The sequence below is a fragment of the Bufo gargarizans genome, chromosome 2, assembly GCF_014858855.1.
Source record: "Bufo gargarizans isolate SCDJY-AF-19 chromosome 2, ASM1485885v1, whole genome shotgun sequence".
NCBI lineage: Eukaryota > Metazoa > Chordata > Amphibia > Anura > Bufonidae > Bufo > Bufo gargarizans.
Genome location: NC_058081.1, coordinates 94245830 through 94272611, shown reverse-complemented (window position 1 = coordinate 94272611; position 26782 = coordinate 94245830). Strand labels below are relative to the sequence as shown.

At 46.1% G+C, this 26782-nt stretch overlaps 1 protein-coding gene and 1 non-coding gene across 4 annotated transcripts in view; one reads left to right on the top strand and one right to left on the bottom strand.

Moving 5' to 3' along the window:
* The first annotated feature begins 11599 nt into the window (after nt 1-11599).
* Nucleotides 11600-26782, top strand: part of TET3 (tet methylcytosine dioxygenase 3) — a 72703-nt gene continuing 57520 nt past the window's right edge. For 2 of the 3 annotated variants that reach the window (XM_044279314.1, XM_044279311.1), the window contains exons 1-2: nt 11600-11680; nt 12531-13261. In XM_044279314.1, coding sequence (XP_044135249.1) covers nt 12914-13261 — 348 coding nt within the window. In that variant the 5' untranslated portion in view covers nt 11600-11680; nt 12531-12913. Of the gene's footprint in view, nt 11681-11775; nt 11847-12530; nt 13262-26782 lie in introns of those variants that run through there. The other variant, XM_044279313.1, reaches the window with a different exon arrangement.
* TRNAE-UUC lies at nt 13448-13519 on the bottom strand. The gene has a single exon. It is a non-coding gene; the product is annotated as a tRNA-Glu (tRNA).

The window sequence follows — 26782 nt, the reverse complement described above, 5'->3', positions numbered from 1 at the left end:
AGGGCTGGTAACTACTTGGTTGGATAGTCAGCCAGCCTATGCCATGATGCCAGCAACAAGCATTTTTTTTTTTTTTTTGGGGGGGGGGGGGGGGGGGCGCGCCACAAGGTTAGCTCGCACAGGGCGCCTGAACACCTAAGGCCGGCCCTGAGAGTGAGCTCTAATATTGGAAGGAGGATCCAGATTCTGATTCTTATAACATAAGGTAATAGTGTCCTTAATCCATCTTGCAATGGAGGATTTTGAGGCTCTGGATCCCTTATTCCTTCCAGCAAATTGGACAAGCAGACTGTCAGACTGAGATCTGAGAGATCAAATTGCTGTTGGGAAAAGGCGCCCTTCCAATAAGAGAGACCTGGAGCAGTTTGCTAAGGAAGAGGGGTCCAAAATTCAGAGGTGTCAGAAGCTTAATGATGGTTAGAGGAAGCGACTGATTTCAGTTATTTTTTCCAAAGGGTGTGCAACCAAATATTAAGTTAAGGGTGCCAATAATTTTGTCCAGACCATTTTTGGAGTTTGATGTGACATTATGACCAATTTTTGCTTTTTTTGGTTTTGTTCCAATACACACAAAGGGAATAAACGTGTATAGCAAAACACCTGTTACTGCAATACTTTTCTGTGAGAAATACTTCATTTTCAGGGGTGCCAACATTTACGGCCATGACTGTAGAAGATATGGAAATTTTTCCTGAATGCAGAAATGATGCGTGGAAGGAGGATCCAGATTCTGATTCTTATAACATAAGGTAATAGTGTCCTTAATCCATCTTGCAATGGAGGATTTTGAGGCTCTGGATCCCTTATTCCTTCCAGCAAATTGGACAAGCAGACTGTCAGACTGAGATCTGAGAGATCAGACTTCCTGAAGTCCCTAGTGGCTTCCAAGTATCTAATGACTGTACGCCTAACATCAAGGAAATTACATTTCTCTTCCTCCTGATCCTTGGGATTGTTGAAGAAGGATGGAAGTAGGATCTCCTGGCCTCTGTTGCGGTCTGAGGCCACCTTTGGCAGGAAACCTGGGTCTAGTTTAAGCACAATCTTATCCTCAGTGATGGTAAGGTATGGTTCCCTAATGGAGAGAGCCTGAATCTCTCCCAGTCTCTTGGCAGAGGTAATTGCTATAAGAAAGGCAGTTTTGAATGAAAGCAACTTAATTGAACAATCCTCAAATGGGGAACACATAAGATTGTTGAGAACTAAATTTAAGTCCCAGGTTGGGCTGCGGGACCTAAGCGTGGGTCTCAGTCTACGGGCAGCTCTAATGAATTGTTTGATCAATCTATGGTCTGCCAGGTCGGAGTCAAAGAAGGCGCTCAATGCCGAAATTTGAACCTTTAAGGTGGATGGAGAGAGGCCCATGTCCAGGCCCCGTTGTAGAAATTCCAGAATTTTCTGGATATTGGGCCCCACAGAATTTGGATTCTCCTCGCCCGACCATGAGCAGAATCTCTTCCAGACCTTCAGGTATATCGCGGAAGTTACTTTTTTCCTAGAACATCTCAGGGCGGCTATAACCTGGTCTGACAGGCCCTGAGACTTTAAGAGGGAGACCTCAGGATCCAAGCCGTGAGCTTCAGGAACTCCGGATGAGGATGTAGCAAAGGACCCTGGTATAGGATGTCCCCCCTGAGTGGGAGTCTCACTGGTTCGTCTATTGCTAGCTTTAATAGAGGAGCGAACCAACTTCTCTTTGGCCAGAACGGAGCGATCAATATTACCGTGGTTCTCCCCTCCTGAATCTTCTGAATGACCCTCGGGATGAGCGGCAATGGAGGGAATGTGTACCCTAGATCCCAGCACCATTTTAGGGAGAAGGCGTCTACTCTCCAGGGATGGTCCCCGGCATTTAGGGAGCAGAATGTTTGCACTTTCGTATTTCTCCTTGATGCGAACAGGTCTATTGTAGGAAGCCCCCATCTTTGGGTTAGCATATTGAAGACCTCTGGGTTCAGTGCCCACTCTGTATGATCTACCACCTGTCTGCTCAAAAAGTCCGCTTCTAGATTCTGGGATCCCTTCAGGTGCATTGCTGAGATGGACTTTAGTTCCTTTTCTGCAAAGGAGAAGATTTCCTCTGAGATACTCTGGAGTCTCCTTGATCGAGTACCCCCCTGGTGTTTCAAGTAGGAGACCACGGTCACGTTGTCCGATAGGACTTTCACGTGCTGATTTCTTATTAATTGCTTGGCGGCGAGAAGGGCTTCTCTTACCGCATACAGCTCCCTGAAATTTGAAGACTGGGCAGATATCAGACGCTTCCACGTTCCTTGGAAATAGGCTCTGTCGGTTTTTGCTCCCCAACCGGATTGGCTGGCGTCCGTGAAGATGGTAATTGACGGTGATCTGATCCATGGGACTCCCTGGGACAGATTCTTCTCCTTCGTCCACCATGAGAGGGACCGCTTTACTAATCCTGGGATTGGGAGCTTGGAGTCCAGAGAACCCTTCTTCTTGTTCCAGTGGGACAATAGCCAGGTCTGAATCACACGGCAGTGAGTCTGTGCCCACTCGACAGAGGGTATACAGGAGGTTAGGAGGCCGAGTTGGCTCATTGCTTCCCTCACTGAGCATTTTTTCCGGCGTTGGAAGTGCCTCACCTTGTTTATCAGGGACTGGATTTTGCTCTGTGGAAGAAAAGTTGACTGAGTTACGGAGTCTAGAGTAACTCTCAGGAATCTCACCTTCTGGGATGGAACCAACATTGACTTGGGTTCGTTCACTATCCAACCTAGTTGAGATAGGCGGGACAGAAATACTTCCAGGTCCGACAGCAGGAGATCTTTTGAGTCCGCTATGACTAGGAAATGGTCCAGATATGGCACTATATTTAATCCCTCCTGTCTGAGTGGGGCTATCATCTCTATCACAAGTTTGGTGAAGAGCCTTGGAGCGGCTGAAATCCCGAAGGGTAGTGCTATAAACTGGAAATGACAAATCCGATTGGAAGGGTCTAGGATAGCAAATCTTAGAAACCTCTGGTGATCTGGGTGAATGGGGACGTGCAGATAGGTGTCTTTCAGGTCGACCGAGCACATAAATGCCCCTAGCTTTATCAACGGTACTAAGGATTTGAGAGACTCCATCTTGAACTTCCTGTAAAGAATAAACTTGTTCAGTTGTTTCAAGTTTATGATGGTCCGGAAGAATCCTTCCTTTTTCCTTACTAAAAATAGGGTTGAATAGTACCCTTGACCCCTCTGAGATGCGGGGACCGGGATTACAGCACCCTTCTTCACCAAGTCCTGGACTCCTTGAAAGATATTTAGGTTGGAGAATCTGGTAGGCATTTTTGTGACAACGAATCTTGTAGGGGGAGAGAGGTGAACTCGATCCTGTAACCTTGCCGAATGATGTCCAGGGCCCAGGGATTTCTTGATGTTAGTGACCATGGACCTAGGAAATCCTTCAGTCTCCCCCCTACAATGGCGTCATTGTTTGTCCTCGGATTTGGATTGGGGCTTGAGAAGGAAGCCCCTTCCTCTACCCCCTTTGGGATAAGACCAGCGGCCTGACTTGCCTTTCCCTCTAACAGACTTGTTTTGTCCGCCGTAGGACCGAAAGGACTGGTTCTTCCTAAAGGACCTTTCCTCTGGGAATCCCTTTTTCTTGTCGGCCGCCTTCTCAAGTATCTCGTCTAGGACCGGCCCAAATACATATTCTCCTGAAAAGGGGATAGATATTAACTTTTAGTTTAGAGATTCTATCGCCCGACCAGGACTTCATCCACAAAGTCCGACGAGCCGCATTGGAAAGCCCTGCCTCCCTAGCACAGAATCTAATAGATTCAGCCGATGCATCTGCCAGGAACCCTGTAGCTGATTTACGTAGCGGGATGGACTGCAGGATTTCTTCCCTGGACGTCTTACTGCTTAGGTGGTTCTCAAGTTCCCCTAACCATAGGTACATAGACCTGGCTACAGACGTTGCCGCAATGTTGGTCTTGATGTTAAACATGGAGGCCTCCAAGCTTTCCTTAAAAGAGCATCTGCCTTCCGCTCCATAGCATCCTTCAATTGGGCAGCATCCTCAAACGGCAGGGCAGTTTTTTTGTTAACCTTCGCCACCTGCACGTCAACTTTAGGGGTCCCGTCAAACAGCTTAGACTGAGAGGGGTCGAATAATAATCGATTTTTAAATTCTTTGGAAATCCCCAATCGTTTTCTGGTTCTGACCATTCCTCCAGAATCATTTGTCTAATGTGTTCGTTTATGGGGAAGACCTTGGATTTTTTTCACCTAGAGTCCCCCAAACATTTCGTCCTGAATGGAAACTGACCTAGGGGTCTCTTCAATCCCCATTGTCGCTCTGACTGCCTTTAGCAAGTCACTCATCTCCTCCGAGGAAAAATAAAACTTCCTATTATTTTCGTATATTTCCCCCTCAGAGAGAGATGGATCATCCTCCCACTGCGTGGAAGTAGAAGCTTTATCACCAGCATCCTCGGATCCGAAGGAAATAATCCTGGAACGCGGACACTTGCGAGAAGGCTCGTCCTGGGGATCAGACGGAGCAACTCTAGCGGCCCGGATTTCTTCCTGAACCACCGATCTGATATTTTCCATAAGGGACGATTGTTCCTGCTGGATCACATCAGAAATACATGCTTTACAAAGCTTCTTTCCATATTTGTCAGGCAGTTTCCTTGCACAAGAGATGCAGCGAGGAGATTTTTTAAACTTTTTTTGCGCCTCTTTAGCCTGAAACAGATATGGAAATAGCGGTATCAGAAATAAGGCTTAGCAAAAATACCGTGCCATAAGACAAGCAAACCCCAGAGGGATACTTACAGGAGGCAGAGGGGGGGCATCAAGCTCCATAACAGTGTGTACCTCAGGACCTGACATTTTTGTGAAGTAAAATGCAGCTGCAGTACTCAGACCTCAGATCAGCGTCCTATGGCTGCTCCCGCCTTTTATTCAAACTGCTCTGCTCCTGCGCTTTACTTCCGGGTTGCGTCCGAACCCGGAAGTGACGTCACCGACGTCGGCGTGCGCACACGCCGGCCGCCACCAGCCCGACCCACAGGGGAGGAGGAGGAGGAGGAGGAGGAAGATTGCGGCCCGGGAGCAGGCTCCAGACCAGCCGGAGCGAGTCCTCCCGATACCCCCCAGCCCAGCATGAGCACGCGGCCGCCGGCGGACTGGGGGAGCTCCGACGAGCCTCGGGTAACCAGGAGGCCCCTGGAGACGAAGAAAAATAGTAAAAAAAAGAAACAAAATCCTATCTTCATCTCCCTGCCGGCCACAGGGAGACTCTTCTCTGACCCTGGCCACAGTGGGGACAGGAACACTGAGGTGCGGTGGTGGGAGGGGGCAATTTAACCTCTTCTGTTTCCTGCCCCCACAGAGGTCATGGGTCAATCTCCTTGTGGCCGTCATGGTGATGATATGGGAAAAGAACAGTGGCCCAGTGTTGTAGGAGAATCCAAATTGACAGAAGGCGGAGCAACACAAGTTGATGGGGCAATAGGAGGCGGGGCCATCAATGCCTTGGTGCAGCGCCAAATACCACAGGGCAGCACTAAATTCTGCCCCAGGAGAACTAAATACCACATTGCAGCACAAAATACTGCCACCCCTGATGCAGTACTCAATGGTACCACGACAGTGATACAGTCGAGTTCAGGAAGGCGTCTGAGGCCGCTTGCAAGTTGCATAAGTACCTGGTGTTTCCAGCACTAATTAAAAGGGTTTGCTGAGACTTAAATACTGATGACCTATTCTCTGGATAGCTTATCAGTATCTGATCTGTGGGGGTCCGACACTCGGGACATCAGCGTTATGGATTCCGTTAGAACGGAAAATAATGGAAACCATAAGACTGAAGTCAAAATGGAAGCCTTTGAGGCATTTCGTTTTGATCCTTCATAATACAAGTCTATGGGCAGCAGAACGGATCCGTCCTGGTTTCCATTATAGAGGAGTCCAGTCATGCATAACGGAAACGGGACAGATCCATTCTGCTGCCCATAGACTTGTATTATGACGGAATGCAAAACGGAATGCCTTTTTAAAAGCATTCATTTTGCATTCCATTCTGCTGCCAATAGACTTGTATTATGACGGATCTGTCCCTTTTCCGTTATGCAGGACTGGACACCTGCATAATGGAAACCAGGACGGGTCCTGTTATGATTCCCATAGACTTGTATTATGAAGGATCAAAATGGAATGCCTCTTAAAGGCTTCCGTTTTGACTTCCGTCTTACGGATTCCGTTATTTTTCGTTATAACTGAAAGCCATAACTGAATCCATAACGCTGATGTGAACCCACCGTTGGCTGTTTAAGAAGGCACCAGCGCTCCTTCTCAGCGCTTGTGAAGCACAGCGCTATACATAGTATAGTGGCTGTGCTTGGTATTGCAGCACAGCCCCATTCACTTCTACCGGGCTGAGCTGTGCCTAGGCCATGTGACGGATGAACGCGTTGTCAATCTGCCTAGGGAAAGCGGCAAGAAGGCCACTGTCTTAAACAGCTGATCGGTGGGGGTCCTGGGGGTCAGATACCGATGACCTATCCAGTCTGTAACTCGTCTTGTTCATGCTTACTGCCATTGTCTATATTATGTATGTATACCTCTTCTCATATGTACAGCGCTATGGAATGAATGGCGCTTTAATAATAATAATAATAATAATAATAGAGCATCAGATCATTATGTAACTGGCCAGCATCCATGAGGAGGGCTCCAGCAGCCCCCTGGGCATCGACCCACCGTGTAATTTCCTTGTAGAGTGTATGGCCAGTCCACCCTTGCTTGCAGCATAACCACAAAGGCTAGATTCACCTCTGCATTGGAGATACATCGTATGATCTAACCTGGTGTAGGCTGCTCGACTGCATGCAGTACTTTTTAGTCCGGCTGCCTCTCACCGTGCTGCTGCCAGAACTTATAGTCAATGGTGACGGAGCGGCACTCCGGGGGCACACGTGAACTAGCGGCAGGACTGATCTGACAGACTGTTCACCCGCCGGAACAGCCTGCCGCTAATGTGAAAGTACTCTAACCCGGCCGCACAACCAAACTGAACACTGTTGGATCTGTGTGTAAAAAGTGCAGGATTTCTTACCACCTTGAGGACCCAGACTATTTTGGGCTTTTTTTTTTTTTTCATCAATGCATTAGGAGAGCTATAATTTTCTGTCGACAAAGGCGTGTTTTTTTTTTTTTTTTTTTTGTTCAGGACAAGTTTTTTTTATATCAGCTGCACCATTTATTGTGTTAAGTTATTGAAATTTAAAGGGGTTTTAACTGATGATCTATCCAGAGGATGGATCATCAGCTTCTGATCGGCGGGGGTCCGACACCCGGGACCCACGCCGATCAGCTGTTTGAGAAGGCAGCGACGCGGCCTTCTCACTGTTTATCTCCGGCCCAGTGACGTCACGACTCTTATCAACTAGTGTGGGCGGGGCTAAGCTCCATTCAAGTGAACAGAGCTTAGCCCCTCCCACGCTAGTTGATACTAGTCGGGAAGTCAGTGGGCCGGCTGTAAACAGTGAGAAGGCCGCTGCTTCTCAAACAGCTGATCGGCGGGGGTCCCAGGTGTCGGACCCCGGCCGATCAGAAGCTGATGATCTATCCAGAGGATAGATCATCAGTTAAAACAAAGTGCAGAACCCCTTTAAAGGATTCTCCAAGATAATGGAACCAATGGTGAGGGAGTAGAGCATGGTGCACAAAACACTCGCCTGTTGTAAGTGTTTTAGGCCCAGAAATGAACTCCACCACTTCCAGTCCCCCCTACAGAAGCATGATGTGCCCCGTAGGGAATGAAAGTGGTGGAGATGGGAGATTGAAACTGGAATCTGAACATTCTTGACAAGTGAGACTTTCTCTTGATGGTTGGAGCCCCCTCCCTCTGTGAAACTCCTTGTATGCTATAGATTGACAGAGGCATGTAAGAGGTTAACTAGGGTGATAAGTACACCCTCCCTGCTCACTCCCCACCACTATGTCTGTACCTGCGGTAGAGTGTGAGCTGGATGAGAGCAGGGAAACCCCTGGGGGAGCCAGCAGACCCCTATTCAGGATCTAAAGGAAAGTGGCACTTTTCTAGAAGGACATGACACGGCAGCGCTGTGCCAGGAAGTGGTTAAAGAGCCAGACTTATATGTCCTGTTAGCAGCGCCTGCAAAGCTCTAACTGCTCTTGTAGACTCGGCGGCCTATTACATTGTCAGCCATTCATTTGCATGGACTGCATGTAAATACATCATCTTTACAGCGACCGCTATGGGGAAAAGCGCGGCCAGCAGCTACAGCTGATTGCCAGCGGTGTCAGAAGCAGGACTGGTGGCGACCAGCTTATTACTGGGACAGCTACCACTGAAAACAAGATGCCTGATGCAACTTTTTTCCCTATAGAGATCCTTGTGTCGTTGAAGGCAGTACGTTTTTTTTTTTGTAGTAAGCAGCATTTTTAATAAAGGTACAGAAACCAGAACTGGTGGTTCTGTGGACTCTGCGTAATATACAGTACTTGAATTAACTATATTAGAAATTGATTATAATGTGTATTTGACTTAGTATGTGAGAATTGTTCAATATCCGAGCAATGAAAAGGCCACTAAAATCCAGCTTCTGAAACCTCGACTGCCTAGAGTCCCATCCTGTGGTATGTGTACCGTGGGGTGTATACGCCATATTAGTGCATAGCACTCAGTGCTGTTCTACAAAGCCATCGGACATGGTCCATGAAACCCAAGTGTGGTTATAGGTCATTCTAATCAAGGAGAATTGTTGTGTGGCACTAATATGATCACTGTGGATTGAGCCATCGCATCATATGTTTCAATGTATCTATGGTTGGATGGGGGAAATATTCCTGCCCGTGTCCAGTGTCACTATTGTGAATATCAGAATGCAGGTTAGATGGGGAGAAAGTATAGAAGATGATTTAGGAAAACTTCCACCGAAAACTTTGTACCAGTTTGGAAGTTTTTTTCTCTTTTGTTGAAGATAGAAGCGCTCTATAATGACTATGGAAGTAGACCAGGCAGGTGCTATTAGCAGATTCTATAGGAAATTCCTTTTGCCCAGTCTCGAATTCCCAATGCACGTTGCTTTTGCCTGTGGGAGCAGCTCCATCTATAGATGGAGGTCTTTTTTTTGGTTTGGCTCTTAGGAAGTCTGTTTCTACTCTTTGGAAGAGAGCTAATTTTACATATGTACCCCACATATTCCTGAGGCGGGGGCCCGCAACCTCTGCCACAGCTGTTAAGCTACCACTCCCAGCATGCACACTTGCTTGGCTGTTCTCGGAACTAAATGGGAGGAACATGTTGGGAGTTGTAGTTTCATAACAGCTCAAGTGCTGTGGTTTCTGACCCCTGATCTAGAGGGAGCAATCTTTCAACAGGAAACGGTCTATACACTAGATGATGCTTCCTGTGAATACAGGTAAAAATGGCAATGACCTAACCTTCATAGAGTATATGCTGTATCCAAATGAGAGCGCTGATCTCAGGGGCCAGAGAATGGGCATTTACATAGGTCTCATCCATTTAGGATATTATGTAGCTTTCTACTGATTTATCCCACAACGGGTTGGCCTTAAAGTGACCACCAAAAAGTTTTTCTACCAGTTAAAACCAGATAGTGACACATCTTTCAGTTTTTTTTATCTATTTCCTGAACAGGTTTCTGGGGGTGACCATCTTGCATGAGCTGTCCTGAGCAGCATTTAGAGATGCTTTACTGCAGCAACCATGGCCATAGACACAATGGTCAGGAGAAGACCTCATTGACTTCTATGGGGAGTTTGTAGGCATTCTCTGACTTTTTTTTTTTTTTTTTTTTTTTTGTGAGAAACTCCTCTTTCTGTCCTTGGTATGTGTCTGGTATTGCAGCTCAGCCCATCACTTGAATGAGGATAAGAGGCCATAACAGACATGGCTTTTATGCAATCTTTGACCGTCCTCTTTGTTGGAACATACCACTTCTTGTACACCATACTAAATCGTCTAATATTCAAATTTTTCATGCAGATTAATAATGTTCAAAGTGATGAATGGTGATAATGGAATAATAAAGCTGGCCATAGATGTGTGATAGATGGTGCTGGCCAAATGATGGTTTGCCTCTCGGTAATGAACTCCAAATCTCTTAAATATTATTTCATTGATACAGCTCACCTGCGAGGGGGGGCGCCCACCTCAGGTCAGACCCCCAATGTTAATCAGACCTCAGATCAGACCCCCATGTAAGCCATCATGCCCCCCATGTAAGCCATCATGCCCCCCATGTAAGCCATCATGCCCCCCATGTAAGCCATCATGCCCCCCATGTAAGCCATCATGCCCCCATGTCAGCCATCATGCCCCCATGTCAAATCACCCCCCTATGTCACATCAGCCCTCCATGTCACATTTTTCCGCCCTCCTCCAGGGTGCGCCCTAAGGCAGCCGCTTGGTCTGCCTTATGGTAGCACCGGCCCTGCAGACACACACCAGCACGCCTGTATATTACATACAGACACACACCAGCACGCATGTAGATTACATACAGACACACACAAGCATGCCTGTATATTACATACAGACACACACAAGCATGCCTGTATATTACATATAGATACACCAGCACGCCTGTATATTACATATAGATACACCAGCACGCCTGTATATTACATATAGACACACCAGCACGCCTGTATATTACATATAGACACACCAGCACGCCTGTATATTACATACACACCAGCACGCCTGTATATTACATACACATACACACCAGCACACCTGTATATTACATATAGATACACCAGCACGCCTGTATATTACATATAGACACACCAGCACGCCTGTATATTACATACACACCAGCACGCCTGTATATTACATATAGACACACCAGGACGCCTGTTTATTACAGACACACCAGGACGCCTGTTTATTACAGACACACCAGGACGCCTGTATATTACAGACACACACCAGCACGCCTGTAGATTACATACAGACACACACACCAGCACGCCTGTAGATTACATACAGACACACACACCAGCACGCCTGTAGATTACATACAGACACACACCAGCACGCCTGTAGATTACATACAGACACACACACCAGCACGCCTGTAGATTACATACAGACACACACACCAGCACGCCTGTAGATTACATACAGACACACACCAGCACGCCTGTAGATTACATACAGACACACACACCAGCACGCCTGTAGATTACATACAGACACACACACCAGCACGCCTGTAGATTACATACAGACACACACACCAGCACGCCTGTAGATTACATACAGACACACACACCAGCACGCCTGTAGATTACATACAGACACACACACCAGCACGCCTGTAGATTACATACAGACACACACACCAGCACGCCTGTAGATTACATAGACACACCAGCATGTGTGTGTAATATATATAATGCCCACATACATGGTGCAGCCTGTGCTATCACATGTGTGTTAGAAATGTGCTCTCCCCCCCATTCTGTCTCGGCACCTGCTCCCTCCCTCTCTGTGACCCCCTACCCTCCTCCTCCTCTCTCTGCTCCTGATCCTCTCTTGCTCCACTTCGTATCTTTGTGTTTCTCAGTCACTTCCCTTTTGTTTGCTCCACATCTGTGCCCCTGAGCTTCTCCCCTCCCCCTCCTCCCGGCGTGCTGAAGCCTCAGAGAGGGGCACACACAAGGTGAGTGCGGGCAGGCGTGCCCCGGACGGTGGCACTGCTGGCGGAGGACGTGTGCCTTGTCACATAGTTGCAGAATCCCACGGCAGCGCTGCGGTCTGGCTGGGCTCAGTAGTACAATCAGTGTAAATGCATGTGCGCGCATGGCTGTACCTGATGCAAGGGCCAGGTAATGTGCCAGAGCTTTACAATTGAGTGAATTGTGCCCCTTTACATTTCTGTGCCTACACGTGGGTTTCCCCCTTGTCACTTGGGTTTTGTGTGCAGGGACACCCCCTCCCCCCTCCCCATGCATTGCTAATGTATGCTGAGCAGTCACATTGCTGTGTGCATGCTGTGGGGGACCTCTGCTGTACTGGGGTGCAGGATCTAGGAACAAGAGGGGGGATCTAGGGGGTGTCCTCTTTCCCTGCACACAGTGGGAGGGGGTCTCTTTGTTGGAGGGGGTGGGGGAGGGCCGACCTACCGGTACAGTCCCAGCTCCAGGCTCAGAACAAAGAATTGCAGGGAGCTGTGTCCTGTCACTGGTAATGAGCCATTAGCACTCCCTGTGTGCTGGATGTGGGTATGTTTATAGTCCAGAGAATGGATATCCTATGTGTTTGTGTAGTGTGTCTGGGAACTGTATGTGGTGGTCCTGCTAATTGTTTATTTCATGTGTCATGTGCTTATAACTTGAATACATTGTATAACAATGGTGACAATAATAGGATTCCTAGATTATGTAGGAGTGTGTCCAGTATGTCCTATGTTCGTTGGTGTAATATAAGTTGTAAGACTGCCCCCCCCCCCCCCCTATAAGTTTGGGGTTAATTTTGTATTTCAGGTGTATAACCTATCCCTCTCTTTGTAGGAAAAGTTTCCGAAAGTCTTAGTATACCCCTATGCTGGCGCATCACTGGAGCGTAGTGTTTCCAAGTACTTGAGTCACGATGAGCTGTCAGGGGGGAAAGGGGAATCGCCAGAAGACACGCTTGCGCTTACGTTTAATCTGTCTGCCGGGCTGGGAAAAGAAGAATTTGGGATGCTAAGAAAGTGTTCTCCATGAAGATACCAGCCAAACTGAGGTTCACATCCAAATGAAGGGACACAAACTGTGGATCACTTTTAGAAGTTGGTTAATATTGGTTCACAGGACTAGATAACGTTTACCGCAGACCCCCACACAGCGTAAGCCCATGCCTTTGGCAAAGCCAGTGTCTTAAAGGTTCTGAGGTGGAAAAATTTGGCTGCGTGATGATGGAGACCCAGCATGCCCCATTGCCGCACATGGGGGCTCAAGATGTGTATGATTTCTGCGACGACGGGGAATCCCTCAGGAGGCTGAAGCCAATGGCGATGCCGGTGGAGACAGCGGTTGGTGGTGTTGATGGCACTGTTGGAAATGGTGGCAGTAGCGTGGACGTTGTGGAGCAGCCCCTCAAGAAGAGAAAGCGTTGTGGGGTCTGTGAGCCATGTCTGAGAAAGGAACCTTGCGGAGCCTGTTACAACTGCGTGAACCGAAGTACAAGTCACCAGATATGCAAGAAGAGAAAGTGCGAGCAGCTGAAGAGGAAGCGAGTGGTACCGCTAAAAGCAGTAGAGGTGAGCGGGACTGAAAGTCACTGGTTGCTGTGTATTGGTGCATTTGTATGGGTGATTTCCGCAGGGTGTGGGCAATCTGCAGTTGACCTAGATTTGCAAAAGGATTCTAATTTAAAGATCCAATGAAAGCGATGGTAGCCCAACAAATTCTTCTGTCTTCTGATAGAGCGCTTGCAAAAACTGTTGTTCCCATACCGGGAGTCGAACCCGGGCCGCCTGGGTGAAAACCAGGAATCCTAACCGCTAGACCATATGGGAGCACGTTGGCAAGCTGCTTCTTGTACACATTGCTGTGTGGTATGCGGAGACTGCTCTTCATGACGTTTCGGTGCACCTCCAGAGCGGGGTTAAATGTCAGTTACAGAAGAACGGCAGATATCCTGTCACGCTCGCTACTGATACACGCGTCTCAGCTGATGGCGTCCGCGCCTGATTGGTTTGTCGTGTTTTAGTAGGAGGGGCTTGCATCACTGGGGTTCATGTTAAAAGTTCATGGAAGTTCTTCTTGACACCTTCCGCTTCATGTTAATTCCACCTGAATGTTTTCTTTTATAATTGTACTTATTCTGGGGACGGTCAGGAATCCGGCCTCCTTGTAGATCTGCAGTGCTGCGCGTTTCGAGACATTCGTTCTATTACCCATTTACTTGCTGAGTTTCATATCTCCATTCATGTTTATGGTTATGATGATGGATTGGTTGTGGACCCTTTAAGGCTGGGTTTACATGGCCGAAACCCCTTCCCCACCTCCAATCAGACGGAGGTCTGGACTCTGAAATGTATGCAGATATTTTTCCAGGATGGAAACAGGAAATATTTTCTATCCTGGCAAAATAGAGAAAAATCAGACGAAATAATTCTTGTGATTTTTGCTTATTCCCTCTGGAATATCCTGCTTTCCGATAGCAGACCGGCAAAGTAGTCCGGCCGGTATCCAGTATAGAGATTTTTCCTTCCGATAACAGTTTATTTATAATTATTTGATTAAATTAACCATTCATTTCCTAGGACCATTGTGTATAAAGCCAGCCTTTATGAGATTTTATCTCGGGTCAGACATAGCTCCGGGTCTATGATGGGGGCAGAAACGTATTTAACCCGTGCAGATAAAAGCTAGGTTTTGATGATGGCACATGGTGTACAGTGCTTTTGGAATATTCCGGCACTAGATGTAGGCAATGGTTGCCATGCAGGTTCCAGGGAACTACAACTCCCATTGTGTTAAGTCCTATTGATCAGCCACATTGTCTTGCTGTTTGTGTGTAATTGGTAATTTAAATCCCTCCAACATGGCCGTACTTGCTACTGATCTGCTTGCTCCTGCTATTTGCTGTTATCTCCCAGGGTCATAAACTGTCTCACATGGGTGGTATATGGGTGTGTGAAATGGGCTTTTCCCCTTCATAGCTTCAATGCGTTTATGGCACCTATTTGTACCTGTGCTCTTCCCTTCTCTGGCAGTCTGAATAGTAGAAAACACCCTTCCATAGTATTACATGCCAGGCCTCCCTTTTGTGTTTGGGGTTGTAAGAGAGCGTGCGTCACCCTCCCCCGCTCCTTCCCCCCCCCCCCCCCTCTCCTACCACCACCACACAGGGAATGATTCTTGACGTGTGGTATAGGCAAGCATATCCTATGGCTGCCAGCTGGGTTTTTAAACTCCCCACCCCCACTGCAAGCCACATACTGCTGCTATTGTGTAGCCTGTTTAGACTCCTTTTCTCCTGCAGCCTTATGATCTGGATCTGGCTGGATCACTAAATACACTGAAACCATTGCAGTCTGCACGGGGTTCTGGTTTTCTGCAATGGCTGGCTGCAGCTGCTTGCCCTTTTGCCCCCAGACCTGTGTAAAATGCTACAAATGTATACCTGTGCCCACTGCCAAGGGGGTGAAGAGTCTGGTTTAGGACCTTGTTCAGAACCGCTCCGTGAATAAAATCGTAGAGAAATCCTACTTGGCTTTGTTTCCGAGGAATCTGCAGTACAATTGCCACAACGTCTGGCTCCGCTTTACTGTTCCTGCCGACGTGGGCCCGATATCGGGACGGTGTTCTTCTCGCAGTGATGCAGTGTCTTTCATGATCCATGATTGCAGCGTCCGTATTGCTCATGCCGTTCCCTTGCAGAGTGTGTACCGCTTTCTCTCCGTGGTCTGAAATCCGTGTTGCCTTTCATTAGAGATCATGCTTCCACCTCCGTACGCGCAGCGGCGTCTTTAAATCCAATGGTTCCTATGACTAGACTGTGTTTTTAAGTGTGACGTTGACCGCTTTCCCATCATTCGACCCTACGCTGCTGCATAACTGAACCAGCAGCTATGACTCATAAGCCTTCCACTAGCAATGTCCTCGAGTTACCTTCCAGGGCAGTTTTCTGCCTTGGCCCACTAGGTTACGCTGTGGGAAACACGTTACGTTGTGAATAAGGAACTCCCTTTTTTTTTTTTTTTTTTTCACTTCTTCTTTCTGGATTGTGCCACCGATCTGCCCCTACTGTTCAGTTCCTTCTCCTAGCGGCTTTCTTAGCGGAATGAGAAACTCCAGCGAAGAGGCTTCTCCGATTCTGCGCCTCCCAAAGTGCTTATTTTGGTGCTAAACTTACTTTGTCTTGTGTTCTCTTTTCCCGTTCAGTATAAGACCCCTGTGATATATAATCCCAGTAGACAGAATGCTAAGTTACGGTCCCTGCGCTAAGAACCAGGGATGTAACTGTAAGGGTTACAGAGATGACGTCGCCCTCAGGCCCTGGTGTATGAGGGCATCCATTGGTGCCTCTGCCACATAGGACATCATGGCACATGATAGGTGGGGGGGCTCTATTACAAATCTTGCATTAGGACCCAGGAACTTCAGGTTTCTCCTAACAACTTTCATAAACCTCAGTAGGAATCTAGATAAAAATGTGGGCTTTGGTTCCTGCTGGAGCAGTTTTCCTCTGGTTACAGCGAAAGCATAATGCAACGTGGCCGGCTCCACTAAACTACAGGCCTAAAGCAATGGAAACCTGACAGAAGGGAGACTGGGTTAAGGCAACTGATGCCGATCGCCATCAGTAATGAGGCCTTGAGGCTGCCTGTGTGCAGGTACCCTTAGCTAATCATACACATTGGACTCCCGGCACCCCCTGCCGATCAGCTGTTTGAGGAGGCCGCAGTGCTCCTGTGAGCGCCACTTGCCAAGCACCGTGCCGTACCATTGTATAGTACACTTGAATAGGCCTGAGCTGCGCCTAGGCCATGTGACTGATGAACATAACGTGACATGGGCTAGGAAGAGGCCCAAGCGCTCAGAGCACTGCGACCTCTTCATACAGCTGATTGGTGGGAGTCCAACTCCCAGGATCCCCTCCAATCTCATAATGATGACTCTGGCCGATGCACACGACTGTATGGTTTTGCGGTCCATTTTAAAAGGATCAGTTTTTCATATATATTTTTTTTGTTTCAGTAGTGTTTCCGTTCCGTTTTTCTGTTTGTGATCCGTTTTTTGCAGAGCAGAAACGGAAGCATACAATTAATGTTTAAACAGGAAGTACATCAAAAAATTGGGCTGTGCATAACATTTTCAATAGATTGTCCCGCAAAAATGGAACGGTTACGGAAGACATATGGCTGCATTTCATATGCATTCAGTTTTTTTTGCGGAACCATTGACTTGAATGGAGCCACGGAATGTGATTTGCGGGCAATAATAGGACATGTTCTATCTTTGAACGGAAATACCCATATGCAGACCCATAAATGAACGGAAAATGAATGAAAATATGTTCGTGTGCAAGAGGCCTTATCCTGAGCATAGTTCATCAAACTGTAAATTCTGGAGAACCCCTATTAATTTGTAAACTTAGGGCTCATTCACATTAACGTGTGAAGCCCGTGCTGTGGACTGCAAATTGCGGTCCGCAATGCACGGGCACCATCCGTGGGGCAGGCGCATGGGGATAGCAGGCCCATTCACTTGAATGGGTCCGTGATCCTTCCGTTTTGCAAAAAGATAGAGCAAGTTCTAGCTTTTTGCGGTGCGGAAGCACTGAACGGAACCCTAGAAAGCACTCCGTAGTGCTTCCATAGTGTTCCGTTCCGGATTTGCGGACCCATTGAAATGAATGTGTCCGCATCCGTGATGCGGAATGGCCACGGATTCGCAAATGCGGTACGCAATACAGCAACGGGCATCACAAGTTTGTGTGAACGAGCCCTAACACTGATGGTTATGGGATTATCGATCACTGAATATAGCTCGCTGTTTTATTTTCCAAGGATTGGTTCCATCAAGAGATGGTTGGCCAATGTGTGGTCTGTCAGTATTTTCATCCTTTATCCTATTTAATGAAGGGAAAAACCTTAATCTAATAGGACAATAGATTGAAAAAAATAAATTCAACCTATGCTCTACATCGTCCACCGTTGATTTGAATGCTAGAAAAGCATGGAGTGATGGACATATTTGCACCAGACAAACAAAAGTAGCATGTGTGCTGTAATATTGCCCAGACCTACTTGCCTTTAGACCATATTGGCACATGCAGTAGTTCTCCATGTCTGGATAACCACTTGTGGGGCACCATGGCTAGCCATCTGAATGAGGCATGGGAAATATAATTTTTCAAGCTATGTGTTTCGGGAGTCATTTCGTTTTATAATGTGCCCTATAACGAGCTTTCTATTGTCTATTCAGGTTAGATGGTCAGTAGGTCAGAGAATCTCCATTTTCACTTACTGCATTGTATCTGCCCTCCTAAATGCGTAAAAGAACGAATAGACCCTTGGGGATTTTGCCCTTAGTGATGGTAATGAAGGAAGTTTTTGGTGTCTTTACGGATAGGAGGACACTTCTTGTGCTGCATGGAGTTATGATACTTTCACACTTGTGGCAGTGGATCCCGGCAGGCAGTTCCGTCGCCGTATCTGCCTACCTGATCCTGCAATCCGGACACAAACGGATGCATTTGTGAGACGGATCCGGATGCGTCTGAAAAATGCATTGCAATACCGGATCCGTCTCTTTCTCCGTCCAAAAAACGTAAGGGGGACTGAACTGATGCGTCCTGAGCGGAATGCTCTCCCTTCAGAATGCATTAGGATAAAACGGATCAGTTGTTTTCTGGTATTGAGCTCCTGTGACGGAACTCAATACCGGAAAACAAAAACTCTAGTGTGAAAGTACCCTTACCTATAGAGTGCTGTAACAATCAAGACAATGGCCTCATTGTGTGCTCTGCTGGTGGAGGGGCAAGCAGATGACTAGCTGCGTCATGCACGTGGTGGGATTGAGAAGATGCTGCAGAATGGGAATGTTCCTCTAATCTTTTTTTCTTTTTGTGAGCATTGTCATTGACTGTTTACTCCGAATACACAGAGGAAATTGAATACTGCTACCCACGTAGTGAGACAGTTGTGTACATGCTGGCAACACAGTGCATATTGGGTTACCTTTCACTTATAAAGCAGGCCAGAATAACATTGGCTGCCAGCCGCAATTTTCCAGTGTATGGAAGAGTTGGGGGTGAGGGCAGCTTTTTGGCCAACCTCTATCGTGAATGTATGACTTGTTCACATCCCACTATGATTATACATTGGAAATATGCTCCAATGTATATTTCTGATGTGTGCCAGTTTGCTGTGATTGGCCATCCCCACCTCCCTCCCTAATGACCGTATAGCCCAATAGAGAATATGTGCTTGGGTTGTCTTCACAAAAGCATTATGAGAAGTGGACATGTAGACTTGTTCACTCAACATAAGCCTTCAGGAAAGAGTTTTTCTCATTGCCAAGCTGTTGAGAAATGGATGTACTTTACATCGTACATATAGATTCTCCATGATGCTTCTTGTGAAGACAACCACCGTGCATATTCCCTGTTAGGCTATATAGCATTAGAAGGGGTTCTCAATCTGAAGGCTTCTGCCTATGAACCAGACCAGTCCATTGCATTATGAGTGCTCATTCATTTGAATGCTATATTTCCTGCAGTGAAATCTATGGCCCTGCGTTGATCAGCTTCATGAGACAACGCCTTTAATGACTTCATACACAGGCAGGTGTTGATGGTAGTTTGAGAACTTGTAGTCAATTTATTTGTTCTCTCCTTTTGACCATTAAAGGTCCTTTTAGACAGGACCATTCAGCAGACGATTGTCGGGAAGTAAGAGTTCCTTCTCAGCAATCGCCTGCTTGTCAATGGAGGAGATCCCTACATTGACTTGCTAATGTCATTGCTCGTCCCCATATATGTTTGTGGGCAGCAGAGCGTGTTTCTGCCGGCAGACAGCGATTTGGGTACATGCGCAAACGAAGCAATTACCCAATAAATGTCCATTTCGTTCTTTTTATCTGGAAATCGGCAGCACCTTTACACAGATCTAGCAATTTTTATCTGGCAGGTTCTTGGCCTGTGTAAAGGGCCCTTAAGATTTCCATTTTTATATCTTGTGCCCCAGTACTGGTCCTAAAACGGCAAAACTGGTCCTAAAACGTGTCAGGAGAGGTGACCTGTTCTCTTTTAAGGACCTTTTTAAGGTGGGCCAATAATAATTATAATTCAGTAAATTCTGAAGTTATTTTTACAAGTGTAAGATCATTGTATTTATTCCCAGTGTGCTTCAAATGGCTCTGAATCCACTTTTGCAGATCAAGGGGACTTGTGACCATCCCAGAAATGAACATCTGTTTCCTTTTACGTACTTAAAGCTCTGTTACGGGCTCAGTGTTTTGGAGGTGGCTCAGTGTTAGGATCTGGGTGTAGTCATGAGTGATGGTGCTTAATTACCTCCTAAAGTTGTGAAGTGATATTTGATAAATGTTCATCTAGTGCCTTTGTTGCGCCCCTCAGTGATCCTCAGATACATTTGGTCAACCTTTTCAAATACAGCAGGGAATAATAATGGACTGAGAAACCTTGTGAAACGTTCCTGGCCTAGTACTTTATTCAAGATGAAGGGGATGACTTTTGAGAAATATGTGAGTGGGTTGCTCTACTGTACATGGTTTATCCCAGACTAATCTCTTCCTATCTTAATGCTACCAAAAGAAAATAAGCTTGACTTGTGGAATGAAGGCAAGGGCTGCCTTTTCCTGGGCTACATATGGTCCCAGAAAACCAAGCAATATATTGGAATTTGAAGACTTCGGGATGCAACTTTTTAAAGTTGTTTGTTTACCCCAGGTGGCCTTTCAGGCACCCCACTCCATGTGGCTGGACCTGTGGAGGGGAGCATGCCTACCTGCTATCCATCCTTGGGTTTCATATCCTTCACTCTCCAGTCTCCCTGTGTCAACATCCAGTTTGACATGGGTCATCTGGTGATGTGTCCCCCATGCATCATTTAAGTGGGTCATATGAAGCAATAGGGACATTGGGAGTCAGACCTTTGTTGATCCGAAATTGATGTGGTGTCTTAAAGGCGGGTTTACATGGCCCGATGGAACAGGCTGTTGTCAGGAACAGAGTTCCTTCCCAACAGCTGCCTGTTTTATCAGTGGAGGCAAAGCTTTACATTTACATGCAGCGATCTCCTCTACTGAATAAAGATCAGCTACTGCCATCGCTCACCCTCATACTGATTTGTTTCTGGGCAGCATATCCCTGCTTACACAGCACAGTCTGCTGTCCAGAAATGAAGATTTAGGTGTCTACATTAAATATTTTTTTCCCCTGATGAATAAGGCACCTTTTACAGGGGCAGGTTATTGGGAGTGAGCGTTGGTCTCCAATAATCTGCCCGACAGTTGGGCAGTGTAAATGTACCTTAGGTCCTGGAATGCCTGTTTAATGACCAAGAAAGAGAGGGAAGAAGCCATATAGGCCTGCTGGTTTAAGGGGATTTAAAAACGTGCAATTTGGAATTGACTGTGCATGAAAGTCGGATTATCAGTACCAGAGTAGCGAGCATTGCGGTTGTTATGTGGCCAAACATTTTAGGGTGCCCATCTCCACTCAATGGTGCGTCATAGGGGGAAGTGACTGTGGTAGGGATCATTTTGGAAGATAATCACTGAAAAATCTTTGAAAGGAGCAAAATATGACAGGCTGCAAACCAAAATCATCATCTTCTCATGTCATGCTCCACTGCTAATTGAGGTAATGGTGGAGTGGAGCACCATTCTAGCTTTACTACAAAACCGTGTGGTTCATTATGTCCTCTTTATGTATATTAAGCCTAGTTTTCCACTGAGCGTACATTGAACGAAAACTAGATGGGATCAGCTATCTTCCGAACTATGATCAGCTTTGCGTAGACATTTTTGAAACTTGTACTTTAATTCCTCAGTGCGCTCTTCATATTTGAAGGCTCCGTAGGTCACAACCTCACTATGCTGCTTCGTGCTGGTGCCAGAGTGGCATGCAACGGGAAGTGTTCCAGTAGAGGATGGCCGACAAAGATTTTGAGCACATGGCTAATTAGCGTAGAGAATAAAGGCGGCGCTGCTCCTGGTGGATTCTACAGGGGAAGTTTGTCCTCTGACACGCGCCTAAATGAAGCACACAGCAGGCTTTAGGAACTGCATTAGTTAAACAACCACTCTAACAGGCCAAGTGCATGGCTTGTGACTTTTCTATCTAAAACCAAAGCTTTATCTCTGAATAACCCAGGCTTCCCTTTTCATAGGTGACCAACGCCAAGCTCAGGAGAACTAGGGGGTGAATGCTAAAAGGTTATATAACTTTGAGATTTTTTACCAGTTCTCGTCACCTCTAAGGAAACGGCCATGTATCAGAACATTAGGTAGCTGTCTTCGTTGTATTATCGAAGCCTATACCCTTGGGGGGAGTTTGCGAACAATGGAACCATTGATCAATGTGTCGTTGTCTTGTGTTACTTGGAGTTGACGAATCTTTTTAAAGAAATGTTAACACTTGCAGCCAAGTTAAGCAGCAGAACCAATGGAAGACATTCTTGCGTGGCACAAAGTATGCTATTGGCAAATGGATGTGAAAGAAAACCATAGAATATTGCTGAGTCCCGCCATTGGAGACCTGTTGGGCTGGTATATATACGTTGTTTGCCAAAACACTGTTGCTTAGATTTGCGTTAAGGTGTAAACCCACCAATACTTCTGTTATCAATGCTGTAATTCCTGTTGTAGAATATAAGAAATAATGACTACAGTATATGCATATGTTTTATGATGAGATTACAATGTACACACCCATGCATGTATTGTGCAAGGCTAGTGTCACGGTCCCTCAGATGACTGTCAGGAAATCAAGGAGATTGGCTGAGCGTGGAGGAATCCAACAGCCTCCTTGATTTCTCTTGATTCAGTGTTGATAGGGTTAATGACCACTTCCCTTTTCTCAGCTGTTCCTCAGTGATCATCACTTCTACCCTTTATAGTCTCACCCCACCCTTCTGAGTCTGTGGTTGATAGCTTAATTTGGGTTTGGCTGAGCTGGTGTGAGATCCGAGCTGGTGTTCCTGTTCTTCCATCTCTACAGAAGTTAAGTGTCACGGTTGTTTGTATATGTTATATTCCCTGTTGTATCTAGGCCTGAGACAGAGACTTCCATTCGTCCATCTGGGGAGGAATGGGTTGTCTCTGGTCCTATACTTATTCCAGGGCCTTATAGGGAAATCAGGGCCTAGGTATCCTGCTTATGAATATTCCTACCTTCAAGGTCTATTCATATTGATAGGTAGTCAGAGCCTGGATTAGGTTTGTCTAGGTGACCTGTTTCTTCCATAGTTTCCAGGCCCAGTTACTGTTACACTTCCCTCCTGTGTTCAGTGTGGAGTCCACCCCACACACACTGATGTGACAGCTAGGACCTACTGAACCTTGGTTATTTTCCTTTTATCGACATGGGATATCTTAACTCTCTTGTAGCTAATGGGCTTTCTGGGTTTATGTAATAGGAAGAAGCATGACTTGGTTGCCTTAAATGTGTAAAGTAGAAGGACCTTGATGACTTCACCAATATACAGCTGCCTCTTATGCTTGTATTCAGAAATTGAGGACCACATTTGCTTCCACTTTATGGTTGCCATCAAGAGCAAACAATATTGAATTCCACTTTATCTTTTGAAAGCACGGGTCTACACATATACATACACTTGTATGTGCACCATAGCTGGAAAGCAATATCTGTGAAAAGTTTGGTAAGCCGTGTTGGATCCTTTCAGTCACTATTGGGTGCATTTGGCAATTCTTGGTAGGGTTTTTTTGGGGTTTTTTTTGTGCCAGAAAGAAAAGGTGTGCACGTTAATTACAGCCATGACAAGCTTATAGATCACAGCAGAGATTGTAACTTGCTGTGTTGGTCATCTAGATGGCCAACCCAAAATCTTTAATCTGTGGTCGGTTTTTAGTGTTCACATACGGCTACAATGGAGAGCAAGACTTTTGCAGGTTGTAAAGTGGTTAACAGACATCCCCTGTTTATTGGGTCGGGTCTTGTCATTGCACTGTAGCACATGACCAGTGGATATATAGGCAGTAGAGGGCCCCTGTGTAAGAATAGTGTGTAGGCTCTTTGCTATTTCTCAACTAATTTATCAAGAGGGGGGCTTAGCGGTTAGCACTAGTGCCTTGCAGCATTAGGGTCCTGGGTTCGAATCTAACCAAGGATTTATCAGTTTCTATGTCTCTCTGGTCAATCCTTCATAACATAGAATACATCAGTAATGTTGAGCCAAGTGAATTTTGGTGTCCTTTTTTTAATGTGGTGTGGACCACCCTTGCCTAAAAGGCCCCATGCATGTCTGTCCCTGGCATGACGCTTCCAATTTTATTATATCCACTTTTATTATTATTATTATTATTATAGTATGTCCACTTGTATTGCCAAACTGTTACTGTGACTTATTTTTATTTATTTTTGCCAATTTTGTTTGAAAATTCTTATGGAGTCCATACACTTTAATGTTGACTGAACATGCTGACTTTGGCAGGACCAGCTTTCCAGACATCTGATGTGTATGGAGGAGACCTCACTCTCCCTGGGAAAGTGGGTTTGGGCATGTTGAATTTCAACATACCCAATCCTTTGTTCTAATGGGAGGTGGGCCACATCTCCCCATTGAGAACACGTGCACGCCTGAGCATACATGTGCATATGGGTATCGGGAGGAATAGCTGTTGTCCAAATGAGTCAAACGCTAAGGAGCCACTTTCACGGAACCCAATAACTTTGTATCATCACAGCCTATATGTAGGTTATTTGATTTCTTTTGTTTTAAAAGCGTTAAGCCTCATTCACACGTCGGTGATTTCCATCAGTGATTGTGAGCCAAAACCAGGATTGGAGCCTCCACAGACATAAGGTATAAGCAAAAGATCTGCTCCGCACCTGGTTTTGGCTCAAAATCACAGATGGAAATCACTGACCACGACATGGATGTGTGAACTAGGCGTTATACTGGATAGTTTGGGTTGGTTCATTCTGTTTAACTAGATCCAGCATAGGTGCCAGTTTTCAGCCAGACAAAAAACAATGCATGCAATGGTTTTTGTCTGGCCAAAAGGCGGCATTTTGCCAGAAAGCGGCTGAATCCTGTTGGTCAATGGGGTCCGTTAGTAAATGACCGTATTCAGCTAGGCCGGAACCAGTGAACCTACCCTTTAGTCTACTTTCACACTTACGTTTGTGGATCCGTCATGGATCTGCACAGACAGATCCGTTAAGATAATACAACCGCCTGCATCCGTTCAGAACAGATCCGTTTGTATTATCTTTAATATAGCCAAGACGGATCCGTCTTGAACGCAATTGAAAGTCAATGGAGGACGGATCGGTTTTCTATTGTCACAGAAAACTGATCCAGCCCCATTGACCTACATTGTTTATCAGAACGGATCCGTTTGGCTCAGTTTAGTCAGACTGAGCAGAATGGAGACTGATCGGAGGCAAACTGATGCATTCTGAGCGGATCCTTTTCCATTCAGAATGCATTAGGGCAAAACTGATCCGTTTTGGACCACTTGTGAGAGCCCTGAACGGACCTCACAAACGGAAAGCCAAAACGCCAGTGTAAAAGTAGACTTATACTCATTGTTTTTAGGGTCAGTTTATCTTGCATCTATTTATCCAGCGTAGGAAGGAGTGTAAATATTGTTCAGGTAATTGTATTTATAATGGGGAAGAATTTGCTATGAAGGTTTGGGTAGTGTTCGACATGCCCCATGGTACACAGCTCTGTGTTTGCTGCTTGTCAACAGCCGTTTATTGCACCTATAGTATGGTCTGCTGGACTTTGAACCGGGCAGGGTGCCTGTTTGTGGTGTTGGCTTTTGCAGCAGTCTTTCTTTCCAGCAGTTAGGGCCTATTAGAGCACATGATTTTTCGAGCCAATTATCGGCAACGGGTTAGTTCCCGATAATTAGGACGGATAAGTGAGCAACTGATCAGTCGATAAACGAGCAAACACTCGTTTGTCGGCTAATGAGCATCTTTCATCAGAATGAGGTGCCCGCTTATTGGCACACATCGCCCTGTGTAATCAAGGACGTGCTGCTTGTAATCAACAGGAATAAAGGAGGATCGACTGGCATCGCTGCCTATCCATTGTGTGTACAGTGCATTAAACTGGCCTACACATTAAAAGTTGGCCAAACCCACAAATTTCAAACAGACGAGCTGAGGATCTAAGGTGTTTAAAGCCTGTATTACGCCTGATGACATATATATTTTTTATTTTTTTGGCAGATGATCACTCGTTAGCGATCATCTTGGAGTGTAATACTGCTGCCGATTCATTGGGCAATCCAAATCTTTAGACATGTTAAAAATGTATCATTTGCAGGCAGCAGATCTTGGTGTCTAATCAGGATCTGCCACCCGCAAACCATTATCCAGCATGGAAACGAGCGATAGCGTAATGATTGCTACTCCATGTGCTGTAGAGGAGATCTCTGCATGTAATAGCAGATGATTGCCGGGAGGGAACGCTTACCTCCTGACAATCGTCTGCCACATCGGGCTGTGTAATGCAGCCTTTAGACTCTTGTTCTATCTCCAACCGCAGATGCTCCTTGATAAAGGAGGCTCAGTCTTGTAGAGTTGAGTATAACGGATATAGTTTTGTTATACTGAGGTCTTGGCCAGATATTTTTTTTTTCTCCCTATTGAAATATTGACTTACCTGAGATGGGCATGCATGTTTATATGGCTGGCTTTAGACATGTGCACACCTAGGGTTTATAGAAAGTGCCGTTACCTAGATGGGACAAGTGTCAACAAGTAGTGCAGAGGCTATGAATTGCTCCTCTCTAGACAAAGGAAACTTTCAAAGAATTCCTAGATATCTACCGTCTCAATCGCTTGCTTTGTACACCATAAAATGCTTGTATAAGAGCACTTGACGGGAAGTTAGATTTCTAGTTATCACTCTACTGTCTTTATTACTGAATTTTTGGTGTATTCTTCATCCTTTGGTTCTGCTGCTTAAGGCCTCCTGCACACAACTCTATACATTTTGAGGTTTGCCAATTCCGGATCTGCCAAATATGAATGTGGTCCGTGTGCATCCCACACCTTTCGCAGGCCCTTTTGTAGAAATGCCCGTTGTCCGCAAAACAGG